Here is a 22,499-nt window from a genome sequence, read left to right as displayed (position 1 = left end):
CAGCCTCGCGGAATCCGCTTTGCCGCATGCCTCGCCGGCGCTACCGGCGCCGCATCCTCGGGCAGCCTAGGAACGTTGGAAGGCCTGTCCCCGTGAAGTAACCTATCAAGCGCTCGCGTTTGCGCATAATTTTTTTTTTTTTAACCACAATTTTTTTGCGAAGTTGTTTTTTAGAGTTGATTTGTTTATTTCCTTCTATGGCAATGGCGCTTCGTTATATTGAAATAGCAGCAAAATAGACTTCGTTATATAGGGACTAAAAATACATGGGGTCTATGGGCAAGAAATTATGAAAAATAAAATACTTCGTTAAATCGAGGATTTCGTTACATTGAAGTTCGTTATATCGAGGTTCGACTGTATATCTAATACCAAATAAGGGCAAATATAAAACTATAGTTTAAACATATCTTCTGGTATTTTTTGCTTGTACTATTCGAACTATTCAATTCGAAATTATTCGACCAAAATCACTGTTCGCTGCGAATTCGATTCGGATTCAAAATCCTCTGTTCGCCCATGCCTACCCAAGATACATCTTTTTTATATTAATCTTATTACAATGAGAAAATATGACGTCACGTTCCGGGAAGGAGGGGCTTCAGCAGTACTTTGAAAATGATTTCTACAGCCTCCGTGCACTAAATTAATAAAATTAAAACCACTATTATTGGTTGTCTATGAATTGCGATAGTATTCGTCTTAGCACAACCTCAAGGACGACATCTAAGACAACGTCCTAGAGGACGACATCAAAAACTATATTTACGACTACCTCTAGGGCTGTCTCAAGGATGACCTTTAGGACTGTCTTTAGGACGACTTCTAGAACGACTTCCAGAGCGATCTTAAGGACAGCGTCGAGGATGACGTCTAGGACGACCCCTAGGATGACAATAAGGTCGTCAAGTCCTTGGAAAAGGGTGCGAATATGAAGGAATGTGAGCTAAAATGGTCTACTGCACGTACCTACTGCGCATTAGGAGGCCAGAAAGTCCAAGAAAAATATGTAGGGGGAGGGGGGGGGGTAGTTAAAGAATGCTGTTGCATTTAAAAAGGTTTTACAGATGTTAATTTGCAAAAATAAGAATTGTGGAACCCTATTGGGGAGTCATCTTATGGCTTGTGACATAACTGTTGCATAAACAATTGAGAAAGGTGGCGGGCTGTACCGTGCCTTCTAATTAACTTTGAGCCAGACATTGCCACTGTGTCACAATCTAGCATTGCCGTGCATTCTCGGCGTCTACAATCATCTGGCCGACGGTCGCATTTCTCTTCTTGCCTGGTCCGAAGGGCTTTCGCTCGAGAGCATCAGCCAGTACTCTGCGTACTGGGAACAGGCACGGACGCTGTACGCCCCGTTCGAGTGCGCCGTGACCATGAAGAGCGGCAACGCCGACGTCTACGAGAATGAGATTCCCGGAGGGCAGTACACCAACCTCCAGTTCCAGGCCTTCAGCTTGGGGCTTGGCGAACAGTTCGAGAGCATCAAGAAGGCTTATCGGGATGCGAACCGGCTCCTTGGCGACATCATCAAGGTATCTGACCCACAAAATAAGTTTGTCTTGTCTCTCTTCGTGTACGCTTACAAATGCTCAGGGCATAATGCGAAAGTCCATTGGCCCCATGTTCCTAAAAAAGAAATGGCAGAAAAATATTTTTACAAAATTTAGTGGTTCATTTTAGGAAGGTAGTCGCAGAAACAAGTCATTGTGAATTGTATATGATCTGACAATTGATTTGGGGACTAAGTGAGGAAGAGGAGAATGCATTGCAACAAAGCGTTGAATTGAATGGCCGTATATGGCTTCACTACCCAATGCTGCAATGTTGTTAATCATTAAGTGACCAAATTGGGCTCCTAACCGAATTATTTTGTCGTAGTGAAATATTAAACGACCGAGTTAGGCGTCTCTGCGTGGTCGAGTACCGAGGTGAAGCACCAAACGACCCTTCAGGTTTGACCTCCTTGCTTCGTTGCAACACAGTGAAGCTCCTCCGCCGAATTCAAAAAAAGGCTGTCCTTTTTAATGCTGGCTGCATTCTAACGGAAGTGAAGTCGGGATTTGTGTCGCGTTGCCATACCAGTGCCGTGCCGTCATCAGCTAAATTTAGTGGGCTAACTTGCTAAATTCGGTTGACCACTACTATGGGTCATGTGTCCATGTGGTGCATGTCGGGCCATGCCAGGTGCGTGGTGTCGAGAAACGTCACGTCACACGACACAACTGATCACGGGACGTCATGTCACATGAACACATCACGTGACGTGTTCGCGTGGACACTGCGATGTTCGTCGCATCGATGTACGTGGTCACATGGCATCACGCTGCACCACGGCTTATCACCCAGCCTTGGCTCAATAACATTGTCAACACTGTAATGTCACGAGACTACCGCAACTTCACACTGCGAGTCACGTGACCCGATTTGCGTACCGTGTATTCTGGTCTATAATTTGCACCACTGTATAAGTTGCACCCCCCTGTAACCGGATATTTTTAAAGTCTCACTTCACGTTTCTGACTGTCCTTTGACCACCAGAAGAGCAGATCATCGGGGAGGTGCCTCGCCGCCATTCCTCTTTTGTCGTAGAAGTGGAAACGGCCTACATTTTGCACAGTTAAAATCCAGACTCATAAAGAAAAAAGTATATAACTTGCATTCTCGTGTAACATACATTTGTAGAGATAAATTGTTGGCGATCAGTGGGATTCATCGGATGGAAATGCACTATACTCCTGTTCCCCCTTCAACCGAAACAAGAAGCTCCACCTTTAGCCCAAGCCTTCTGCCCTTGCTGACACAAGTGTGAACGCTCAAGCACGTGCAACCAAAGCATTGTGGAAGCCAGTGAGCTCATGCTGAAGGCGGAGCTTCTAGTCTCAGCTTAAGGGTGAACGGAGTATAGCATTAGCTCTTTCTCTCAACCTTTTCACTCCTTTCCATTCGTGTATGACCCCTTTTCATTCGTTTATCGCCACATCCATATCATCTGTGGAGGGAACTGCATCCATCGTTTCAACTACACACACACACACATCACGGCCCACTCATCGCTACTATGGGAATCCAAAGGAAAGAACATCCGGCAACGGCAGAGCGGCAATTGAGCACTCCTACATTCCACTGCACTGTGGGCCTCCCCTGTGGCTCCGCGCTAGCAGGGCGACGCTCTTTTGATGAAAATGAGAATGCTTGTTTTGACGAAAACCCGACTGTGTCTTTCAGTTTGTCAGCGCCAAGGTGGAGAGGGAGAGGGTGACGCATGTGATGTCAGCGTTTCGGACCGATGGGAGCGTTGCGGGCGTCACCCTCTCTCCCTGGTGCTGACAAACTGACAGACTGAAAAAATAGGGCACATATCCTTAATGCATTCTGCGTATGGGGTGTTTGGGCAATAAATCAAAGGGGTGCCTAATCCTTTTTTTCTTTTTTAGGTGACTCCCTCGTCTAAGGTGGTGGGAGACCTGGCCCAGTTCATGGTCCAGAACAAGCTGACGAGCCAGGACGTCTTGGAAAAGGCAGAAGAGCTTAGCTTTCCCAGCTCAGTGGTGGAGTTCATGCAGGGGTACATCGGCGAGCCGTACGGAGGATTTCCAGAGCCCCTGCGCAGCAAGGTGGGGTTCGACTATCCAGTTTATTGGGCCTATGGATTTGGGTCGGTAATCCGCCGGAGAAAATGTGCACCTACTTCCAAACAAAAATTATTTTAGCCCATTGTTTTTTTTCTTTTTTACTTTGGGTAAAATGGCCTCTAGGTTCGTATTCCAACCAATTTCTTAAATCTCGTGTTACCTTAGAAAGGAAGCCATAGACACCACTCCTTTTCTTACCGGTTTTTACATGATTAAAGGGTTGCTGAACCAAAATTTGAATTTTGCAAAAGATGGCCACAGAAGCATTGAATGGGATGCTACGAACTCCAAAACATCATTCATACATAGATATCTCAAACGGATGGCCTTATTTTTGGAAAAGAAAGGTGCGAGGAATGTGACGTCACGATTGTCCTCGAACAGTTGATTGAGGAAAAGCGGCCTCGCTTCTCTCCTCCTTGCTTCGGTTCACCTGCTCAACAGGACGAAGTGAAGAGGAAAGGGAATGAGAATCCCGACGTCACACGTCTCGTCAGCCTCAGTGGCTGTGTTCAGTCGCACACTTTTTTCTAAAAAATATGGCCACCTGTTAGAGATATCGCTGTATGAGTGATGTTTTTTGGTTTTACAGTGTCTTGCCCATTGCTCCAGCCTTGTTTTGCGGGCCCCGAATTTCGGTTCAGCATCTTCTTAAATTAAATTTTGCTTGACTTCCACTAGACACAGGCAGGGTACAAAACAAAGTACCTTAATCGCTGCGATCGTCGCAGCACTGTAATGCTAGTGTGATTGCACTGTAATGGCACTTCAATGGCATCATCACAGCACTGTAATGACATCATAACAGCACCATAATGGCATTGTAAATGCAGCGGAGTGGCGTCATAATAGCAGACAGCGCCCTCATGGCACTGTAATGGCGCCCGAAACGTGCCATGCATACATAAGCTGCTTAACGACGTCAAGACGGCATAGTGACTCGCCGAAGGCCAACTCTGGCTCCGACTTCCGACGCAGATCCTGAAAGACACGGTGCGTATCGAGGGGAGGCCGGGCCAGACGCTGCCGTCGCTCGACCTGGACGCTCTGAGGGTGAAGCTGACGGAGCAGTATGGCCCGCGCATCAAGGACGTGGACGTGATGAGCGCGGCCATGTACCCCAAGGTGTGCGACGAGTTCCTCACCTTCCGCGACACCTTTGGCCCGGTCCACCTTCTCGACACCCGTGTCTTCCTCGTGGGACCCCGGGTCGGCGACCATTTCGAGGCAAGTGTGGGGCACTCTTCTCGTTTTCGGAACAATTTTATGGGCCAGAATACCCGAAAAAGGTGTAATAAACACCACAAGCTGCTGCTACGTTTGTTAACGTAGCAGCTTGGGCGAGTCGGTTGCTCATATTAACACACACTACAGTGCAGTATTGCAAACATACACTCATTCCTTACAAACGAAAAGAAAGCAAAATTCAAACGAACTGCGCTGACTGACAACTCGTTTTTATATACTTTGTTTTCTTCTACCTCTTGCACTACCGAATTTCCCGAATCATGCACACCAATCTTCTAGATGCCTAACAATTTTTTCTCTTTTTCTGTCAGGTTTAAAGATGGTGTACTGATACAGTTTTCATAATTCCTGGCGATGTGTTCGGCTTTAATAATTTCTCTAGTTAATTGGTTACTGTTCCTACCTAAAATTTTACAAGATGGCAGGTGAACCTCGCACCCACAATCACGGCAGTGTATGCCCAGACGGCCAGAGTTATGAAACTGTATCAGTTATCATAATATAAAACTATTATGAAAACTGTATCAATATCCTTCGTATCCTTCCTTCGTCTAGCCTTCGATCTGATAAAACCTACTGGACGGAGCGCGCGCAACCCTGCTAGGAATCCTTCTACAAGCAACCATCCATCTCGCACGTGACATGTCACGCGCACCAATCGCCAGAGAGATCTGCGGTCACGTTGGGCACAATATTGTTTAAACTTTTTATGACTAGGCTTCACCAATATTGTCGCGAATGACAAGGTGAAACAAAGAATAACTGGGGAAACTGAAACGTTTAATGAGGCAAACTTGTGCCCCCCCCCCCCAAAAAAAAAGAACAGAGGAAAGCAGAGCGTCACGGACGTCAAAGTCGGCGTGACAGCAGAGTCGAACACTGGAGCAAAACTGACCCTGGCTTGCCACACAGAACCCCTTTTGTACACGTGTGGGCTTCTGGAACAATCGGCGTAGAAGGTTCGACATGTAGAACATTCTAAGCTCGAATTAGCAGCACGGTTCTTGAATTTACCAGAACATTACGTTAGTCAACAAAAATGCGTCTCCGCGGCCAGGAATCAAACCCTGGCTTCCTGCGTGAAAGGCACGCGCGATAACCGTTAGGCCCCGAGCGTGCTGCCTGCTTGGTCAGCTGCGCTCGCGGCAATATTGTGATGTGCCCCCTCCTAGTACTTATAACCTCCTTGGCTTTTAATGAGAAAAAAAGGCACGCGTGGCTGTAACTTTGGTTTTTTTGTGACGTTCAGGGTAGATAGATTATGTTTGCGCCATAAAATTGGATCTTTAGTGCCGCACATCCAACAGCAGCTGCTTTTTTTTTTTTTTTCTTCAGAACTTCTATACATTTTTGGCTTTCGTTCTGTATGAGATGCACATTTTGCACCAGGCGCATACACTGCACGTATAATAATAATAAGCACACTTCGAAAAATTCCTACAAAATAAAATCACTATTCAATATTTGATTCAATATAATGCTTTTTTTTCTTAATTCGATTTGGTTCGAAAACTACTATTTGGTATTCGCACACCCCTACTTGTTAGTGATTGGGCAGTGTATGTGTAACCCAACCCTACTCTGGTGGTGAATATGTTAAAACTTTTATATTGAAAAGCTTTCGAGTGAATAGGGGTTTGTGTTCTGCTTCGATCATGCCTGGATTGCAGATGTATAGGTTTGAGCTGCTTTTGAAAGCTACACTTTTGAAAGTGTAGCTTTGAAAGCTACAGATTAGTGTAGCTTTTGAAAGCTACACTAATGTGGTTTGTGCAGGTGACTTATACTGCCAGGGGACAATTTATAGGGGTATAAATTCTCAATATTGAAGATAAAGATGTTAGAAACTTGCCGAGCGTCGTCGGAAACCACTAAATAAGTAAATTTTCAAAATGTTTATGGTGCATGGGAAGCATGGTAGTCCACTAAAGCTACCACTTGTGCAAGGGGCACAATGCTGGCGGTGCAGAAACATGGATGACGAGAGACGACAAAACTGTGTTGGCATGTTTTCACACCCCCAGTTCCCCGCAAACAAGATTCCAAAACTTGCTTAGTCTCCCATAAGGTGCTACCGCTTTACATCTGCCTATCGAGCATTTCAAGCTGTAGTTGTGCAAACATAACTCCGCCTGGAAAAAGTGTGAAGTATGCTCGCAATCTTGCGATTACCATCACCCTCATGATAGTTTGTTTATTTTGGTCCCTGGCCTAAAGGACCCCTTGCCTGCAATAGATGCTGCTCGATGACCTTCGCCTATGTGATTGATCTCTCAACTCGCCCCTTTGCATGTTTGACCCTGGTGCTGACAGGTGACGATAGAAAAGGGCAAGACGCTGCACATCAAGACCCTGGCCGTGGCGGATGACGTCACTCCCGAGGGCGAAAGGGAGGTGTTCTTCGAGCTCAACGGACAGCTCAGGTCCGTCTTCGTCAAGGACCTGAACATGAGCGAGGTGAGCCACTCTTCGAGCGAGGCAACCGTTGCTGTAAATGCCGATCAAGATAAGTACTGAGCGAATGCGTGGCACTTATGGAGATCCGTTCTGTATACAAAACATTTAAGTTAACCAACATTTTAAAATATTGCGTCTCGAAGATTACTGTGTCAACCCCAACGTTGTCGCTTCCTAATAGAGTACATGCGTCGCACAGATGCTCCAAATATGTTTCATGCAACATTCGTAGGACCAAGTGGCTTTTACGGCATCTTTGTTTGTTTACAGAGCTCATTATAAAAGACTGTACAGGGATTGACTCCTGACAGAAGTTGGCAACAGTCTCAAGAAATTAGTGTGAATTCTTTCTCTGCAGTTCAGTTGGTCACTAGACCTTCTTTTGCATGACCTCATACCAGCGCGCAACTGGCACCCTCGACCCGGTGCATTTTAGGATTGCCCTCTGACACAGGGCATGCAATCGCCAAGAGAGATGGACGTCATGTGCGAGTCAGTTCCAAGCGTTTTTTTAACATGTTACAATTTCCAAAAATCTGGGGTTTTCTGGCCATCACTGCATCGTCGTCGGGTGCAAAAATAATTTTAATAAGCATAAGAACAATCGTCGGAAGTGTGCAGAGTGCACGAGAAGCTGAAGCGCAAATGTGTGCAATGTTATTGAGCTTTGCACATTCCCGAAGGAGCTTTATTTATGAAGTCAATCGAGCCTGAATCGCGAAGGCTTTGTGTCAGGCTCATCATCAAGTTTATGCCACGACCGCTTCGTCTATGGCAAGAGGACCAATTCCAACCCGGTACAGTGGCTCCAATTAAGTTACCACTGCAAGGTATACTACTACAGTCTTAAGTTCGTTATAACAGACCTTGGTTTTGACCAAGATTTTGGTCTGTTGAAAAAGAAGTATGTTGTTTGCAGACATGAGGTTGAGTCAATGGTATGTAGAGGAAAACCAACCGAACTTCACAAATTGGTATGTTATATCCAAATGTCTGTTGTAACCAGGTCTGTTGTAATGAGCTTAGACTGTATTACTCCAAGGCATGTGAAGTGTAAGAAAACGTCTACTACTAAATGCCGACAGCTTACCTGCAATACATTAAAGTGCTCATATATTCCTTCATTGTAAGAACCCAATCAAAACACACACACCCCACCTCCCCCCCCCCCCATCCACCCGTCTTCGTCCTCGCTTTTTTGAGGAGGCTAAGTGATGAACTTTCATTAGTCAGCTTGATTCAACCGGCCAAGTTCCAGCCAATTTATTGTAGCCCACCGTAGCCAAGTTTCCCCTATACCCACACCGTTACTTACCCAGATATAGGTGTGCTGCTGCAACAAGCCGGTATTTTAAGTTTTAAGCTGCTAGACGGACGCGAAGATGCCGCAATTCTCAAGGAGGCGGCGCTCTTGCAAAAAAGGTCTATAGAAACAGTCTAAAAAAAAATACTCGTGCTCTTTCTTGTACCTCCCATGCGATACCTTCCATTTCTAATGTTTTGTACTGTTGACAAACATAATCCCTGGTGAAGGGGAACAAGGGGGACAAAGGACAAACACAAATCTCCAAACACAGTTAGGTGACTGGTGCGTGACTGAAAAAAATCCGCCTGGTCCTGGTATTAAACCAGAGACCTCTTCAATTCTATTGGATTTTTCGGTTGCGTACCAGTCACTTAGCTGTGTTTGGAGATTTGTGTCTGTCCTTTGTTCCCCTTCTCCAGGGATTATTTTCGTCATTCTTGTCCAACTCGCTTGCAATTTGAAATTTAATTGCATTATAAATTTTTACCATCATTCTATTCATTTTCACAATCAATTACAAAACTGTAATGCTTGTCTAGCTGTTCCAGGAATTTTGATTGCAGTGTTTAATTTTATCATTCTGGATCAGTAATAAAGTTACATTGACATTTTATGTATGCCCGATTTGTCCAGCACGAAAATGACTACTGCTCCCACAATTTCCAGGCCCTAGCAGCGCTTCTCATAAAGCAGCTTGTTAGATCGACTAATTTATACAAAACTACCGAAGAGGCACTATCCAGGAATATATCTACCTTATGCTATACCTTCTCTCTCCTCCCCACTCTTCTAACCTGAAGATGCCTCTGCACTCTGTCTAAAAGTTGTCCCCCCAGAAAACTTGCAGGTTTCTTTTTGTCGCAAGAATAAACTATTCATCGCGAAACGCTCATTTTCCGCCTAAATGTAGCGCTAGAGGTTACAACCAGATGCAAAAGTTTTAGCTCGAACCAATATGTTATTCAAAAGTTATGAGTGACTTTCGGAAAATTTAAATGGGAAAATGATGGCTGATGGAGTTCTCGAATACACGGAGGAGCTCTATTGCACCAGAAACTAAAAACGGGCAAAAATGAGCCTCCTCTTCCCATTGAAGTTTTCAGAAAATCACTTGTAACTTTTTAATAAGATATATTGGTTTGTGCTAAAACTTTGGGGTGGTTCTGACCTCTAGCGCTACCTTTTACCAAGGAGTGAGTGTGTTCGGCGACGCATAGTTTATTTTTGCTGTGCTAAAGACTTTGTAAATTCTTTTTGGGGACTCCCTGTATTTATTATATCTGATTCAAGATGGCTACCATGGAACCTCAGTGGCATAGGGTCGCTAAGTAAGTGACTCTTCAAATTGAGGTTACTGAGGCCATCATTGTCGCACAGGATCAGTGTTGGCAGTTTCCGCCGACATTTACCGACATTCCTAATTACTAATGGTGTGCAAATACTACTTCAAGCTGAATAGTGCAGTGTCATCTCCAGGTTAGATGCTGCAAAGAGAGCCGGTATTTCGCGACGTTTTCCTTGCACAGTGAAGGCTAAAAACAATGCGGTGCTCTTCAATTCGGACAACTATTTGCACACCCATACTAAATAGTATTAACCAGCAAAAGTTGTCTGGCACAACAACGCTTCCTCACACAAGCAGACGAATGACTGCCATGGCAGCAATAGACAAATGTGTAACGGAGGGCTAATGTTTTGGGCAAGCCTCTGGAGGTGACACGTCGTCCGCAACAATGAAAGCGTTTGGATTCAAACTGCTTCAAGAGATTCTGATGCACACTGTCTTGCAGGACATCGTGGTGCAGCCCAAGGCAGACAAGAACAACCGAGGCAGCGTGGGGGCCCCCATGCCGGGTACGGTGATAGATGTCAAGGTCAAGGAAGGTCAAGAGGTCAAGAAAGGCGATGCCCTCGTGGTGCTGAGTGCCATGAAGATGGAGATGGTGGTGCAAGCGCCCGTCGCCGGCGTCGTCAAGAAGATCATAGTCACCAAGGACATGAAGCTGCAGGGAGACGACCTGCTTCTCGAGATCGAAGAAGCCGCATGAGTCACCAACTGGACTCGCACACCAGCTGCTGTCCCTGCCGCTCGCGTCAAGAGCGAGCGCATCTGGTTCTGCATTACTATGGCACCGGATTACCCTTTACTTCATCCTGAAGCGCCGAGACGCGTTGCCACGTTATGCCATGCAATTTGTTCGCCCTACACGCCGAGGGAAGCGACAGCGGCAAGCTTAGGGACATGCTAAAAGCTCCTTGAGAAAGGACGCCAATAGCGAACTCTGTCCTTATTGACTTTTGAGGCGTTTTCTATGCGCTACCTGCGTTAGAGAGCTTGTAGCATTCCGAAGTACAGAAGTGTTGATCTAGCAGCGTCACCTTCTAAATCCATGAACTCTATTGGGGAAGAACGGTGTATTCACCCATCTCGGCAGACAAGCGATTCGCTAGCTTTCCTCGCAGACGCGAAGCAAACATTTTGTATGTTTGTTAACTCGGCGTTTTGACGAACGTATGTTCTTGTGTTCCACAGGTTGGCAACACTGAACTGTCAGCAAAGCTGTGTTTGTATTGTATGTGTGTAAAGCCGGCCAGTGTACTCGGTTTCCCTTTGCAACAAGTCGCAGCGGACGCTACGAGCCACATCAGTCGGTCCAACGCTGTGAACGCGTCACGTGACACTGCATCCCGTGCATCACTGTGCCCTCTTCGAAGGTCACAGGAAGCTCGCACAACATTGAATAGGCTTTGATGGCTCGTAGCATCCTCCATGATCTACTCTAAGGTTAAACGGAGTATAGTTGGCCTGGTAGCGTTACACCCCTATGGGACGACAATACGTTAAATCCTTACCCACGGCCCAACTGCTTTGGCGTGCCCGTCACGTTTGTTCATTTTCTGTGCGGCTTCTGCCTAAACAATATCCTTCCTCTAGATCTTTTGCTGTAAAGAGAATGTTCTTGTAAGCTCGTTAGTGCGACAGTTTCTTTCACGAATCGAAGAAGAAAGTATACTCTTTTTCAAGAGCAGAGTGGCATTTTTTGTTTTTGTGTGGGCTGATGCTCGTTTTGAGCAATTAGCAACTGGTCTAGCATGCCTGTACTGCTTGCGATTCAAGGAGTCGACACATTTCATTTTAGCCTGGTTTTTGTTGGCATGCACATTTGTTATCTTAGTGTTTGAAGAATGTCTCAGCCATACAAAGTTTACGAGAGGTTTCAGGATGGCGTGGGCTAGTCAGGCTGCCTGTACACCGGTGTTTCCCCTCTTGCGAGAACGTTAGCATTAGTTGTACAGGCAGAAATGGTGGATTGAGAGAGGCTATGCGTGGATGGAGAGACGGATGGAAATGGAGCCACCAGACGAGCTATGCTTCGGGCATCAGCACTCCGTCCCCCGATTTGCTCGTGGGCACCGCCATCTTGGTTCTTGTGCTGAGTGGGCGCAACCGGCGGTAGTTACAATAGGTCTATAGCTCTCAAGTTTTGAGCAGCGCTCCAAGCGAGCAAATTAGAATATTTGGCTCGTGTTTCGAACATGCGTAAATATGCTTCCCCACTACAGTTTTTTATACTCCGTTTCATTCTTGCCAGCGTAGCAGAGGCTACAAGAGCGAGCTCCGAGCTTTCGGCATCCCTGCCAAGCACGTGCGCTCGTGCGGTGCGAGCATCGTTCAGGAGGACAGGCTTTTGCGAGTAGCTTCGGCTTTGCTATCACATAAAGTGAAACATACGTGGTCATGGAAGCTATGAAGAAAGCAAAGATAAAAGGAATGGTTAATGGGACAGTGCAGCCGCAAGCTGTTTATATATATATATATATATTTTTAGACGTTACTGCACATTTACAGATGCCGACATATGCTTGTATGTGAACGTGGCACTTGCAAAATCAAACGTTACAGCGCCACACGGGTGGTTCAGCCAGCATAACATGGTCGCGTCTTGCGCAAGTCTTCTGGACTTGCTCGCGCCTTCTGCCCCAGAGCAGCGGGTCTATTTGAAAATGTGACTTCCCGAGTTTTTGTACACAGTGCGAGAAAAGCTCGAATGGTAATGTCTTGCTCTGTCACAGACGGTCTTAAAACGTTTGGGAAGGACGGAAAACCGTACCCCGCAATTTCAGATGAAGCAGCTGGCAACAATGATTTTTAGCACCAAGATGGATCCAAATCCAAATTGATGGCCTAAGAGTCGCTGCTCTGAAGTGTACCTTGTTTGGTGGCTCCAGACGGATAAAGTCACACAATGCTATTTCCCCCTTTATAGCTGCGTGCAGCATTGTTCTGCCCTGCACATTTCACTTCCCATCAAACTGCACATGTTGGTGCACACTTATTTATCCACGGGGGAAGGGTCGACGGTGTATCCGTAATTTTGCATACTTTTTTTTTTAGAGTTCTGAACTTTACAATGTCATCTGTGTACTAACATATACTAGCCAAGACTTCACCCCAGGGATCCTAGATTTGTCAAACACAAAGTTGGGGCTGAAGTTTCTGGAGCACATCGACTGGCGGCGATGCGCGTTCGTCGCCGGAAATCAATCGACGCGCTCTGCGAAGTTTTGGCTTTGACGTTGTGCTCTATGAATCTAGAGCCCCAGCTCCCAAGCCAACTTCCTGGTGCTAAGTTTATACAGGTCCATACCGATTTTCCATGTGGAAATTTTTATGTGGTGCTCTCGTTTGGGATCTCCGTCGTGTACACTGGTATTTTATGTTTACACCAACTGCTGTGTTGTATACGTTTCAACGTGGCGCAGCGTACAGCGATACTGCCGTGACGCGCAAAAGTTTCTTTTTTTTATCTAGGCACATTCTCGTCTTTTTTGTTTTTAGTTTTTTACACGAGAAACTGCCTAAAAACTCTTTAAATAAAGCACAATTTAATGTTTTATTTTCACAAGGTTATAAATTTTATACATAGTTTTAAACCAGCCAGCTTATTGTGTCTTAGTGGGCAATGTCGTAGATTGCACCCGCTGTGCTAACTCTTTCCTCGGACACCTGTAAAATCCATAGTCGTGTCCATATATCCCAACACTTTTGTGCTTTGCCCAAAAACGTTTGGATGACCGAGTCAGGACTAGAATACCGGGCATGTTCCGTCCCTAACAAAAACGGTGCGGTGAATCCTAACTTTGAGTGTTGCATGTAGGTTGTGCGGCGAATGTGAAGCGCCCTGGATATAGCAGCTCCACAGCTGCTCTAACAGGCGAGGCATGATATTTCTGGTCTTTCACTGAAAGTCTTCCACGAGATATGCGACAGAGAGATAAGGAAAAGGTACCTCTGGCGGACAATGCTAGCTGAAGCGCCCAATCCGGCCTTTTTTTGCGTCTGCGGTCCCCGCAGTCTCTATTCTCTCTCAATTAGTCAAATAGTCCGAAATATGGAACCTTGACTTTGCATTCCATTCCTGGTCCACACCGTGGCTCCTCCAAATTCTTGCTGGTATGCCAAAGAAGCGCGAAAGTCTGTTTTGGCTTGCATTGTCCGCGATAGTACACATCGTATTAAAGCGCTTTATGTAGGCTGGTGATAGAAACAGATTTTATCTGTTAGTTTTGCAGTGTTACTGTTGAGCACGTATATATACTTAAATAAAGAAATTTTCGTGCTTGTCTCTCTTTATTTTTACAATAAAAAACATTTCTATGCATGCTTTGGTCTGTAGTAAAAATTATCTGGCTTGCACTAACGAAATACTGGGGGTCCTCTGGTGTGCAATGTAAATTTCACATGCACGGTGTCCCCTCTGCAATGAGCCTCGGCCAATATTGCAAAAATTTTGGCCATGATCGAACCTGCTGTCTGGAAATCCGTAGGACAGCACTTTGCATTGGAACCGTCTTAAGTGGCTACTTGAATCTGCAAATCAATGTTCCAGAAGTTATCATCTAAGAGGTAGTTAAGACCGAAGACAAAACAATCAAACAAAATGAGACTGTTTGCGTCCACTAATGAGAAAATGTGTACGCCTCCATTTGTAGACGAGTCTTCTAGAAGTTCTCGTCAAAAGCTTAAGACTTTGGGCAACAATCTTGCATCACAAAACCAATGAGGCTGTGTGATGAGGCGATGTTTTGGCATGTTTGCAACTTGGGAAAAATAAAATTCTATGTTCTTTAGTTTTTCCAAAATCCTGAGGATTGACAGTCGTGTGCTGTAGTGATGTGTGTCAGTAGTTGTGTATGTGGGTTTTGAATATTTCTAAACTGCACCATTTTTGCTGAGCTGTGGCTACAGGAACACAACATACCGAGTGCAGCGATGAAAAAAACAAAAAGCTGTTGCAATTTGTGTTCTTAGGAAACGCCCAAAAGGCTCATAATACAGTACTATCGTATCTCGTTTATATGGGCAGATCTTCAGAAATCGTCCACAATGTGAGTCGTCCATAAAAGTGAAACAAAAATGCATGCATTTACCCAGTTCGTCCGCAAAATCTTTGTCTACATAGCATAACCATATTAAAGAGTGTTAAAACAGTGAGCGACCAATAAAAGATGCACTACAAAATGCAAAGCATGTCTCGGCTATGTGAGGAGCCTTTTACTAACTTTTATAATGTTACCTCCAGGCTTCTACTCGGTAAAACATTTTTTCAAAACTGCAGCACTTGGGCTTTATGTCATAAATGCACACTTCAAGTAGATGAGGTACAGCAGCATTCACTAGGTGATACCTTTCAATAGAAAGTCCCATGGCATGAAAACAATAAAAGGAATGTAAAAACAGAAGAGGAAGCATCTAGTATTTACAGAATCGTGACGAGACTAGTAGTAGGGTTGAAGTGTGCATTCCTACGACAGTCGTAAAAATACGCGAGTGAGAGACCCAACTTTTCGTGCATCGTGCAGCAAAACGCGCATGAGGTGCAGTCACTGTGGAATGCTTCAGACATGTCCAAATAAAGAACTACATTCCTTCAATCCCCAAATACGGGGTGACATCAAGTAATAAAAGTCTAAAAGCCCTTCATCGCAAAATGCGTACAAAAAACAGCTCAGCGAAAATATTAAAAAAAATTCTCCAGATCAATGAGAGCATAGATGAAGAAGCAAGATGGCTGCTGCCTGTCCAGGCTATCTGTTAAATGCATCACTGCAGCGATGCTGCTAAAACAAGACGCTTCCTCACAAAGAGTGAGGGAATACTTCGTAAAATGCGTCGTTACCCTTCACGAGATTCTAATCTGTGCCCCTGCCCACTTTAAGAAACTTAAAAGACCTAAAAACCCAGTGGCCGACTACTTGAACTCGTAGCAGAAATCATAGTTAGGCGGATCCTTTGGAATGGGCGGTGGATTTTCCGGGATGTCCACACCTTCCGTATCCAGGAGCCTTAGCTTAATGTCCATGCTGAGCAACGTCTCGAGGTCCCCTTTCGTCTCCTTGCTGACCATCTTTTTGCCGAGCAAGGCATTGATGCCGTCCGTCCAGTAATCAAACACCTTCTCGTTGGAAGCCACGAAGTTTAGCGGCTCCTGGTCCGAATCCGGGATCAGGGAGAATGCTAAGGACGCCGTCGACTTGGCCTTTCGGGTGTCCTTCATGTATGGACACTCTCGTCCTGTCGCGAGACTTCTGATCTCTACGACGGGCAGCTTGTGTGGCAGATCTTCAAGCGAAGGCACCGCGCTTTCCTCGCAGTCGCCATAGTGGAAGACCTTGTGGCTCGGAGACAGTCTGCAGTACCAAAACTTGTCTTTGATGCGATGGCCCTTCGCCGAATATTTTGTGAAGAGTGTTCCCTCGCAGAGGAACTGGAGCCGTTGCTGCTGAATCAGCTCCATGATCTCGGGTGTAACCTGCTCCCTCAGCTCGATGATCGGCCGTGCCTGGCTTTCCCACTCCTCCCTCGTTGAGCGCTCCTGCTGCCAGAGGTTCATGATTTCCGCGTATGTGAGCGTTGCGAGCCGGCTGCGGAACTTGTCCAGCGTCAGTGGAGGGGGATCCGTGGCCAGCGCCCGGCTGATCTGTTCCTGGACCACGCTGAAGACTTTGACGAAGTCCTCGGTGGTCGCTCGCATTTCCTTCCACGTCTTGTTGAGGAGCATGATGCCGATGCAGAAGAACTCTTCGAACGGATGGTCATGCGTGAAGAACATAGGGTAGTACGTCTTGCCCTGTTCTGTGGGCGGCTCGCCGACCTTGAGGATCTCGGCTAGGAGCCGGGTGAGGCGGATGCTGCTGCGCCCGAATGGACACTCGTGCTCGTCTGCCCGGCACGAGTTCTCGAGGACAAACTTTGTGTAGCTTTCAGTGTGGTTGCGAGCGAAGTAGATCATGTTGTCCAGGGCCAACATGCCGGGAGGTTCGCCAAAGTCTTCGACGGGGTTGGTGTGGTTCTGGAAGCCAAGCTTCTTGTAATCCTTCGCGTATCCGCCGCCCTTACGACCCCTCGTTTCCGTCGTGGAGTTACCGTCCGTCTCCGAGTCAAACGCAGTCTTGCGGAGTTCCAGGATTCGTTCACGGGCTTCGGCGTCTGTCGGGTCGACTCCAATTCGGCGTTCCTCGAGGAGGTTTAACAGCAGCGTCTGTAGAACATACAGTTGGTGAGCCATTTCCGTGCCGACGTGCGGCTGCGAGCGCTGCAACACAGACACCATGATGACGTTGCGGATGTGGCGAGACGACAGAGTAGCTGCGAGCGTCTTTCGCTTGGTGAGGGACTCTGCTTTGAGGAAGAGGGCATTGATCAGAGCTACAGCGGACTGCTGGATCTCAGGGGTGCCGTTCTGCATGTGCATAATGAGGTTGGGAAGGGTCACTTCTTGGTCGACCATGGCGTAGCGGCCTGTACCATTTAGAACCAAAGACTCGAGGATGGACAAGGAGGCCTGCAGGGTACGGTCGTTTTGGCCCGAGTTCATGTTCACCTGCCAAACAAAAAAAAAAAGAAAATGTATTGTGGGATGTTACCTTCAAGCTGAGGTCGTACAGAAAGAAGAGTGGTTGTTTGGGCGAGTTGGTTTGCATAAGACACACAAAATGGTTTTTCAGACTTGTACGCTCAAAGGTGTTGCCCCTCAATGGGAGACTGCAAGTGCTGCAATTCTCAGTCCACTAGCGGTCTCACTCCGGAACAAAGGTTTCATACCCATAAGTTTTGAAAGTTATATGTGGCTTGTACGTGGCATCATCACATCATGCCTGTGGTCATGCCCACTTGCTCTTACCAAGAAAAACAAATTTAGTGGTACACAGTATATATGTGCTGTCACGTGATTCCCCTCCCCCCGGGGGAGGGAGGGGGGGGGGGGGGCACTGCACATGCGCAGTGAACCGTTTTATGACAACTTCCGCACATGCTCAGATTTACGCTTCGTCGTTTGCGAAACAAACACCCACCACGGCATGCAGCGAGGTAGCGAAGAGACACCCATAGGGTATTCGAGGATTACGTACCTGATTGGCGACTTTACCGACGAATCTCGGCTCGAGGATATCCCAGAACACTATGCCGTGGTCCATGAGCTCAACGAACGACTGCAGCGTCAGGGCAAGATGATCGCCGCTGTAAGTGCCACCTTCCACCATGCCGATCAGCAGCTGATGGCCCTGCTTGCTGATGAACTCCAGCGCGAATGTGTAATCGGAGGAGAGCTTCTGCAGCCTGTTCAGAGCGGCGAGCATGTCGCTCAGGTTATTCGAGCGCAACTTATCGAGGATCTCTTGCGCTGTCTTGGTCGGGCTGAGCGTGAGTCGGAGCACGTAACCGTTCTTGATCTCGTTCCTGTTCTTCTCGGTGATGTACGCGTTCACGTTGTCGGCGAACTGGAGCGAGTACTGTTCGGGTTCGGGCAGGTTCCAGTGGTTGCAGAGGTCTTGGATGATCGCCGTGAGCGGACGCTGTTGGTCGAACTCGATGAGCTGCGGCACTTGGTCCGCCATTTCGACGGCGATCTTGACAATGTGGGCATCTTTGATCGACGAGATGCCGCCCTGTTTTTGCCGAATTCCTTTCATCTTGGAACGGAGATCGGGCAGAGGCGGAATAGATGGAAGGGCGGAAGCTGACAGCCCGTCGTCGTTTTTGTCAACAATGGGGGGCGACTGGTTTGGATTGATACGGCTAGGTATTGGATTGAATATCTTGATCATTAAAATAACTTACTATAAAAAAGTCAAACAACTCTTCTAGGGTTTGTATTTCAGTGCTAAAATCATGACTAAAAAAAGGTTTGTTTGTTTATTTTAGCTAAAATAAAAATCATAAAACAGACTGTAGAGGGCGAAATTAAAAATTATTTGTATTGACTGTAGAGGGCGCAAGCCGCTATCTGATTCAATGGTTTTAGAGCTCGCTTTATTATTTCTTTATCTACTCCAATGGATATAAGATGATCTCTGCTGATTTTGGCGCTTCTTCAGCTCTGCCAGCTCTGCCTCATGCTGATTTTATTTCATTTCTAATTTGAGTCGTACAATTTCTTAACTTAGCCTGTGACTGCCCAACATTCGACTTTCTCTTTCTGTGTTTGTAAAGGTGCCAGCTGCTGGCGACAGTCGCCGTTTCGTCAGCGGCCGCGTTCTGCAAGTGTAGTTTTTGTGCTGGTGCTTTCACGGACATGCCGACGTGTTTTGCGCCCGGCTGTAGGAGCGGTTACTACAAGACACAGGAAAAACGGCACTTCTTCCGGCCGCCGAGGAATGACGACCTAAGAGCCGCCTGGGACCGCGCCATACCGCGCACGGACCGGCTGCTAACGCCGAGCTGCCGGTTGTGTGACCTACACTTTGACGACGCAGACATTGTGAAAGTGTTTAGGCACGTCATCCGCGGCGAGGTCGTCGAGATACCCAGATCCAATTGGTTGTTGGCGCCCAGTGCCGTGCCTTGCATCTTCTCCAACTCTCCGCGCTATCTTCTGAAACGGAAGGCCTACTACGAACGGAAGGTTCCAGACACGGTTCCAGGCAAGATACTCTGCGAAGATCAACAGAGACGCGCTCCCAATGTCGACGCACCGTCGCTGCGTAAAGAGCCTGTTCAGCAGACCAACGTTCCTGCGAGTCGTGAGGACCCCCAAGAAGTGGCTCCGAAACTCGGTAGGTTGCATAACCCCTGATAGGTCTTGAGTGCAGTGTAAGGAAAACAAAAAAATTGCGTGTTTTTTGTTAGAAAAACGTGAACGTTGCGACGCGCGCGTTCGTTTACAGTGAGGACATGAACCACGCAAACAGCACGGATTTCTTCCTCCCCACTTCGCTGTCGTTACCTGGGCAACCTGGGGGCTACGTTGGACATTTACATGTAGATCTTAAACGGTCACGGAAGTAACATAATAGCATCTGATTGGTGGAGACAATTGCCTCCACCAATCAGACGCCAATATGTCACTTCCGTGACCTTTTAAAACGTACCGTACACGTAAATGTCCAACCTAGCCTCCCAGGGGAGTTAGGTCTCCTTCCCTTTCACGGCAGCCAGCGGAACGTGTGAGTGGCTGTACAGGCCCATGTGATGGGCAGGGTGTAGCTTTTTCCCCCCAGCAAAGACATACCCCAAAGTGGACTGGAACCGAAAGAAAACCTTCACTTCCGGTACAGCAGATGCTGTGAACTGCAGACAATGTGTCCTGTTTGGACAGCCGTTTAGAAGTCGGAACATGTGTCTGCATGGCAGTCTAAACTTGTAGTACACAGTAGGGTGGGTGTGAGGATAAGGTAGAGCAGAGAGTGAATATAGGCAGGGGTGAGGTTGAGCATAGGTTGGGGAGGTTTCTGTCATATTGGTAAACATTTATCAGGAGGTTTCAAGTTATCAAAACCAACCTCCAGGTTGGGTGACATGTCCTCCATTCATGCTTGAGTGCAGTCTTTCAATTGCACTTCCAAACTGGGAAGGTATTCCAGTGTTCGGCGATCAATCAAACGTCCTTTGATTTATTGTGAAGATCCGCTTGCAGAAGCCGTGGGCGTACACTTTTTTTGCCGCCTCGGTAGCTCTGAGGCGAGAGCGCCGGCCTACGGACCCCCATGTGGTGAGTTCGAATCCCGGCCGAGTTGCCCGCAATCTGACGGAGGCTTATTGCGGAGAAGGCGCCGTGTGTAACCGAGATTTCGGTTGCACATCAAAAGATACCCAGATGGTCGAAATTAATCCTCAGTCCTCCGCTGGGGCGTGCCAGATGCCCGTCGTTGGTTTGGCAAGTAAAACTCCCAAATTTGACTTTGGGCGTACACTTTTCTTAAGATGCACTTGTTTCCTTTCAGCACCCTGGCTACGAAACAAAACATCAACTTGCTGCGTATTCAAATGCCCCAGTGGCACGACATTGCCACAAAACACTGAAGGGCGACACTATTTCGAACCACCCTTGGACGACCAACTTCTTCGGGAATGGGAACGAAGGCTGGGCCGGACGGACACGGGGCCCCTGACCAGAACCATGCTGGTGTGCGACTTGCATTTCGAGGACGGCGACATCATCAAGCGATTTGAATGCCGCGTCAATGGCGAGGCGTTCGTTTTGCAACGAGAGCAGTGGCGACTGAAGCCGACGGCAGTACCGTCTCGACTCTTGGGCAGAGCTTCAGATTGGGCGCGCGTCGTTACCCAGCTCGAACCTGTTCGGTTCGAGGACCTTGCTTCGAGTTTTGCGACGACAAAAACCACGAGTGGCTGGAAGACAGACGTGAGCGACGAACAAATCCTCCTCTACAAGCTCGCCGTCTCCGAAAAGCGCGTCGTGTCGGTTTCGCGGGCGGTCATCGTTTCGAAGGACCTAAGTGTGTGCGTCAACTCGAATGGTAGGTTGGTGCCCCCAGGACTGTTGGTGACGAGCATCGGGTCGCGCGAAGACGTCGACGGTCTTCTCGGTGTGGTCAGCAAATTACGTGACTGCGGCGGCTGTCCGGCCGACCAGTTTCCCGACGTGAAGACCGCGCTGTCAGCCGTGAAGGAAGGGGGGGTCTGGTACCGGAAGGAGTGTGCCGTCCTCACAGAGAAGTGCGAAGTGTGCCACGAGTGCGCAAAGCTGAAGAAGCTGATGCGGCAGCGGCAGAAGAAGCTGCCGTCCCCGCCGAAGAACAGAAAGGCCATCGTGAAAGGACTCAAAAAGAAGGCGGCGCGAGCTCGCCTGGCAACAGAGAGGATGAGGTTCAAGCTGCGGGACATGAAGAAGGAGATGGCGGTGTTCGCGAAGGCCCTCAAAGTGCTGCCCGAGGGCCAGCAGACGGCGTTCAAGGAGGCGTTGTGTCACTTTGGGGAAGTCTGCGCCGTTGAAGACGGCGAACAGGAGTACAAAGACGGTGAAGAGGAGGACGAGGACCTTCTCGTCACCGAAGACATGCAGTCCGACGGAACGTGTTCATCCGATTAGTGTTGTGGAGGCCTACGTGGACCGATTAGGCAGAGTAGCGAACACAGTTTGTGCAAGAATGGCAGTCGACAGTATGATTGATTTAATAAAAGTGTATACTGGTTGATGCATAGCTTACAAGAAGAATAGTGTTGCATGTTGTTCCACTTAGGTGCTGTACTGCTGTTGAAATTGGTCTGGAAATTTTATTGTTGGAAAGCTCAGCTTACGGACAAAGTGAACCACCACAGGTATTCTGTCGGCATCTCGGGGTGACCAGTTGGATTGGGTGACCAAAAACTTAGACAAGCGTTATAGCAGTTCTCTGTTGACAAGCGTTCAGCAGTGGCTGTCGCCATCCATGGAAGCCATCGAATGCAGTTAATTCCTACCTATTGCTACTATCTTTTACAGCAGATAGTTACTGGTGACAGCTCTAGACAAAACTGGATTGTGAATGCTCAAGCGCCACTTTTGGTTTCAGTGATTGAACTACTTGGACCTTTCAGCAAGTCCCATTCTTGCAGACCATCC

At 47.4% G+C, this 22,499-nt stretch overlaps 3 protein-coding genes across 5 annotated transcripts in view; 2 read left to right on the top strand and 1 right to left on the bottom strand.

Annotated features, from left to right (window-relative positions):
• Positions 1-14,279, top strand: part of LOC115329521 (pyruvate carboxylase, mitochondrial) — a 66,133-nt gene extending 51,854 nt beyond the window's left edge. For all 3 annotated transcript variants that reach the window (XM_040208451.3, XM_029991157.4, XM_029991158.4), the window contains 5 exons: positions 1,297-1,541; positions 3,444-3,623; positions 4,620-4,868; positions 7,203-7,346; positions 10,443-14,279. In XM_040208451.3, the coding sequence (XP_040064385.2) occupies positions 1,297-1,541; positions 3,444-3,623; positions 4,620-4,868; positions 7,203-7,346; positions 10,443-10,700 (1,076 nt within the window). In that variant the 3' untranslated portion in view covers positions 10,701-14,279. The remainder of the gene's footprint in view (positions 1-1,296; positions 1,542-3,443; positions 3,624-4,619; positions 4,869-7,202; positions 7,347-10,442) is intronic.
• On the bottom strand, positions 13,529-18,627 carry LOC8037102 (engulfment and cell motility protein 1). Its single transcript, XM_002404179.5, has 2 exons — positions 18,067-18,627; positions 13,529-17,537 (listed from the first exon to the last, which is right to left on the bottom strand). Exons 1-2 carry the CDS (start codon positions 18,625-18,627, stop codon positions 15,906-15,908), a joined length of 2,193 nt encoding a protein of 730 aa, XP_002404223.3. The 3' UTR covers positions 13,529-15,905.
• Positions 18,628-18,684: 57 nt separating this feature from the next.
• Positions 18,685-22,092, top strand: LOC8037097. The gene is made up of 2 exons (XM_002404180.5): positions 18,685-19,710; positions 20,878-22,092. Exons 1-2 carry the CDS (start codon positions 19,230-19,232, stop codon positions 21,984-21,986), a joined length of 1,590 nt encoding a protein of 529 aa, XP_002404224.4. The 5' UTR covers positions 18,685-19,229; the 3' UTR covers positions 21,987-22,092.
• The last annotated feature ends 407 nt before the right edge of the window (positions 22,093-22,499 follow it).

Source organism: Ixodes scapularis, unplaced genomic scaffold (assembly GCF_016920785.2).
Source record: "Ixodes scapularis isolate PalLabHiFi unplaced genomic scaffold, ASM1692078v2 PGA_scaffold10__122_contigs__length_95168666, whole genome shotgun sequence".
In the NCBI taxonomy this organism is placed as follows: domain Eukaryota; kingdom Metazoa; phylum Arthropoda; class Arachnida; order Ixodida; family Ixodidae; genus Ixodes; species Ixodes scapularis.
This window is presented reverse-complemented; position numbering and strand designations above follow the sequence as displayed.